The sequence below is a fragment of the Amphimedon queenslandica genome, unplaced genomic scaffold (genome assembly GCF_000090795.2).
Source record: "Amphimedon queenslandica unplaced genomic scaffold, v1.1 AMPQUscaffold_12132, whole genome shotgun sequence".
Classification (NCBI taxonomy): Eukaryota; Metazoa; Porifera; class Demospongiae; order Haplosclerida; family Niphatidae; genus Amphimedon; species Amphimedon queenslandica.
Genome location: NW_003547629.1, coordinates 10,133 through 13,252, shown reverse-complemented (window position 1 = coordinate 13,252; position 3,120 = coordinate 10,133). Strand labels below are relative to the sequence as shown.

Genomic DNA, 3,120 nt, shown 5'->3' with positions numbered 1-3,120 from the left:
TTAAAGATGATGGTAAGCAAGCTTTGGTAGTTAGATATACTGTACATCTATTTATTTCATTTTCTCATTATACAGAATATCCAATGATTGTTGGTAATAGTCCCTCCTTCCAGCTCCTCTCATCAGTTGATGCTGATCCTCCAGTGTTTAGTTTATCATTTAATATCATGAATAGATCACCAACAATAGTCACTTGCTCTGTTGATAATGGAAGCCAGTTTAATGTAACTGATAGTGATCTGATACATACAGTAATAACAAACACTAATGATAATATTGAAGTACAAGTATTAGCAATGTTTAGAATGAGAATGTCTGGCCTATATGCCTGTTCTGTTACTACTGACAGAATTACAACGACACCTTTAGTATCTACTGGTATGACAATGAGGAATATTACTGGTAAGTGTAATTATATACCTATTCCTTGATCATATTAACTTATGTCTTTCTTTCTAAAGTAACGGGATCTCCATCAAACTTGGTCTATAACAGAGATAGTCTTCTCTCAGTCACACTAGGCTGGTCACCCTCAGCAGTGATCAGTGCTACTCCTCAGTATCATGTCTTTGTTAATAGCAGTAATGGTATTATTATGAATGACACTGCAAATACTATGCTGTCTTTCTCATTACGTCCTGATGATGAATATAATATTAGACTAGTAGCTACTGGTGAAGACTTACCAAGTGAAATAATCACTGTTACTGTTCCTCAAGGTATGATCCATAATGTATTTTGATTATTACTTTGATAACATTTTCATTTTCAGTTGTGAGTATTGATGTACAAGGGCCAGTTATGATGCCATTGGATCATTCTTCTTCCTTTTCATTAACCTGTACATTGACATTAGCTCTTGAAGTGAATAGTGCTACAGTACAAATGTACTGGGTAAATCCTGATCTCATTCCCTTCAATTCTACAACTGATGGAGGCATAGCTTTGAATACTTCAGAGCCTACAATGATATCAAGTGTTGACAGTGTTGTATATACACTTACTCTTAACTTCAGTTCATTGCAAGCATCACAAGTTGGAGAATACATTTGTGGAGCTTCACTGAATGATGGTACTGATACTGTTAATGTAACATCAAATTATTCTGTATCTGTTCAAGGTAAGTAGATCTATTAATAATTCACATTACTTTTTATATTTTTTATACAATGTAGTACCTTCCCCTGTGGTCACATCTATTGTTAATACAACAGGACGTATTTTTGAGAGCAATGATATTCAGTTATTGTGCTTCGTCACTATTACTCCACTGGATGTTGAACCTAATGTTAACGTTAACTGGTTTGGACCTAATGGACTCATTACAATGAATGATGCTAAGTATAGTGTTAGTACTGGGGAGATCAACTCAACAACTAATGGAAGTAGCTTAACATTCACTGCATCTCCATCAGATAATGGAACTGATTACTATTGTACTGCTAGTGTTGGATCTGCTAGTAATGTGAACAGGTTTGAACTGATTATACCATCAGATACTGTTACATCAACTAATAATACAGTCATCGTCGAAAGTGAGAAATATGCATGTATTTGTTTAAGTAATGATTATTATACATGTAATTCTTTCTCTCCTATTTAGTTGTACCTCTACCAATAGTGTCATTTAATGATGATGGTATTCCAGTAACAGGAGACCCATTCCAGTTAGTGTGTACTGGAACTGCACCAGTTAGTGCATATGTATCAAGTAATGCTACTGTTAGTGTTCAATGGCTTCTTAATGATACTGTGTTTACTGATGATACACTGGAAGGAGTCACTGTTACTAATAGTGGGTCTATGGCCACATTATCATTCAGTTCTCTTAATGCTTCTACTCATGAAAGAGATGATTATACTTGTGTAGCTACTCTTAGTATTCCTGATGTACCAACAACTAAAACAGCAAGCATGATATATAACCTCCAGACATTAAGTAAGCACATGTTTCATTAAAATAATTCTTCTTTCCATTTGTAGCTAATCCTGTTGTCTCTGTATTTGCTAGTCAACCTGTTTTTGCTAATCAGTCATATTCATTAAACTGTACTGTCACAATAGTAGCTGGAGACCTTAGTATAACATGGCTGGATGACAATGGAATTGAGCTCACTGGAAATGGAATGGATTTTAATTTAGCTAATGTTTCTGATACTGTACAAAGATATGATTTGATATTTAATTCACTGGACTATTCAGATATTGGAGCATACACTTGTCAAGCTAGTCTTACTGTTGATAGAGGTAATGTTTCCTTTAATGGATTTGGATCTGCTAATACAACTGTTAGTATAAGAAGTAAGTTAAAATTTACTAGTTTCACCATTTATAACTTCTATTTGCTCATACAGTACCTGTACCACAAGTATCTATTTCTCCTGATGGTAATTCTCCTTTTATTCGTGGAACTATTAGAACTGTTAGCTGTTCTGTTGTTTTCACTCTTCCTTTACCTACTAATCCTAACGTCTCATTTACTGTCTTCAAAGATGATGTTCAACTATCATTTGAGAATAGTTCCAGACTAATAGCAGTTCAGACTGGAACTACTGGTGCTCTTACCTTTCAACCACTCAATTTCTCTGATGCTGGTAATTATACATGTATTGCTACAGCAAGAGATGATGATGATGACCCATTAATAATACCAAGCAGTGCTTCTGATGAATATATTGCTACTGTACAAGGTAATGTACATGTACATGTAGTGTAAAATACAAATGATTGTTTTACTAATATTTTATAGCCATTCCTGTTCCTAATATCATATTCACTACTACTACTGGTAGATCACTGGGAGAGGGTTTAACTCTTAATTGTACAGTTGATGTGCTAGATGACCTATACAATATTAATGTTACTAGCAGTATAGTAAGAAATGGAGAACTGATTACTAGTGCTACTGGATCTGGTGATACTACAGCAATGATTATGATTGATTCATTAAGGTCGTCTGATGCTGGAGACTATCAATGTATTGTTAATATCACTCAACCTGATATAGACTATGAATTTAATGGAATGGAAACTGCCCAAGTGATACTTATATGTATGTTGAAATAGTTGAATATGTTTTATTTATTCATTGTTTTTATAGTACCAACTCCTCCAGTTATT

General features: G+C 34.2%; 1 protein-coding gene across 1 annotated transcript; it reads left to right on the top strand.

Annotated features, from left to right (window-relative positions):
• The first annotated feature begins 885 nt into the window (after positions 1-885).
• On the top strand, positions 886-1,959 carry LOC109588365 (uncharacterized). The gene is made up of 3 exons (XM_020004547.1): positions 886-1,120; positions 1,176-1,535; positions 1,604-1,959. Exons 1-3 carry the CDS (start codon positions 886-888, stop codon positions 1,957-1,959), a joined length of 951 nt encoding a protein of 316 aa, XP_019860106.1.
• The last annotated feature ends 1,161 nt before the right edge of the window (positions 1,960-3,120 follow it).

Excerpts from the sequence above, each read along its gene's own strand:
- LOC109588365 (XM_020004547.1), top strand. The coding sequence starts at position 886 with ATGTACTGGGTAAATCCTGATCTCATTCCCTTCAATTCTACAACTGAT. Across the intron at positions 1,121-1,175 it reads TTATTCTGTATCTGTTCAAG|TACCTTCCCCTGTGGTCACA; the intron begins GTAAGTAGATCT and ends TATACAATGTAG. Across the intron at positions 1,536-1,603 it reads TAATACAGTCATCGTCGAAA|TTGTACCTCTACCAATAGTG; the intron begins GTGAGAAATATG and ends TCTCCTATTTAG.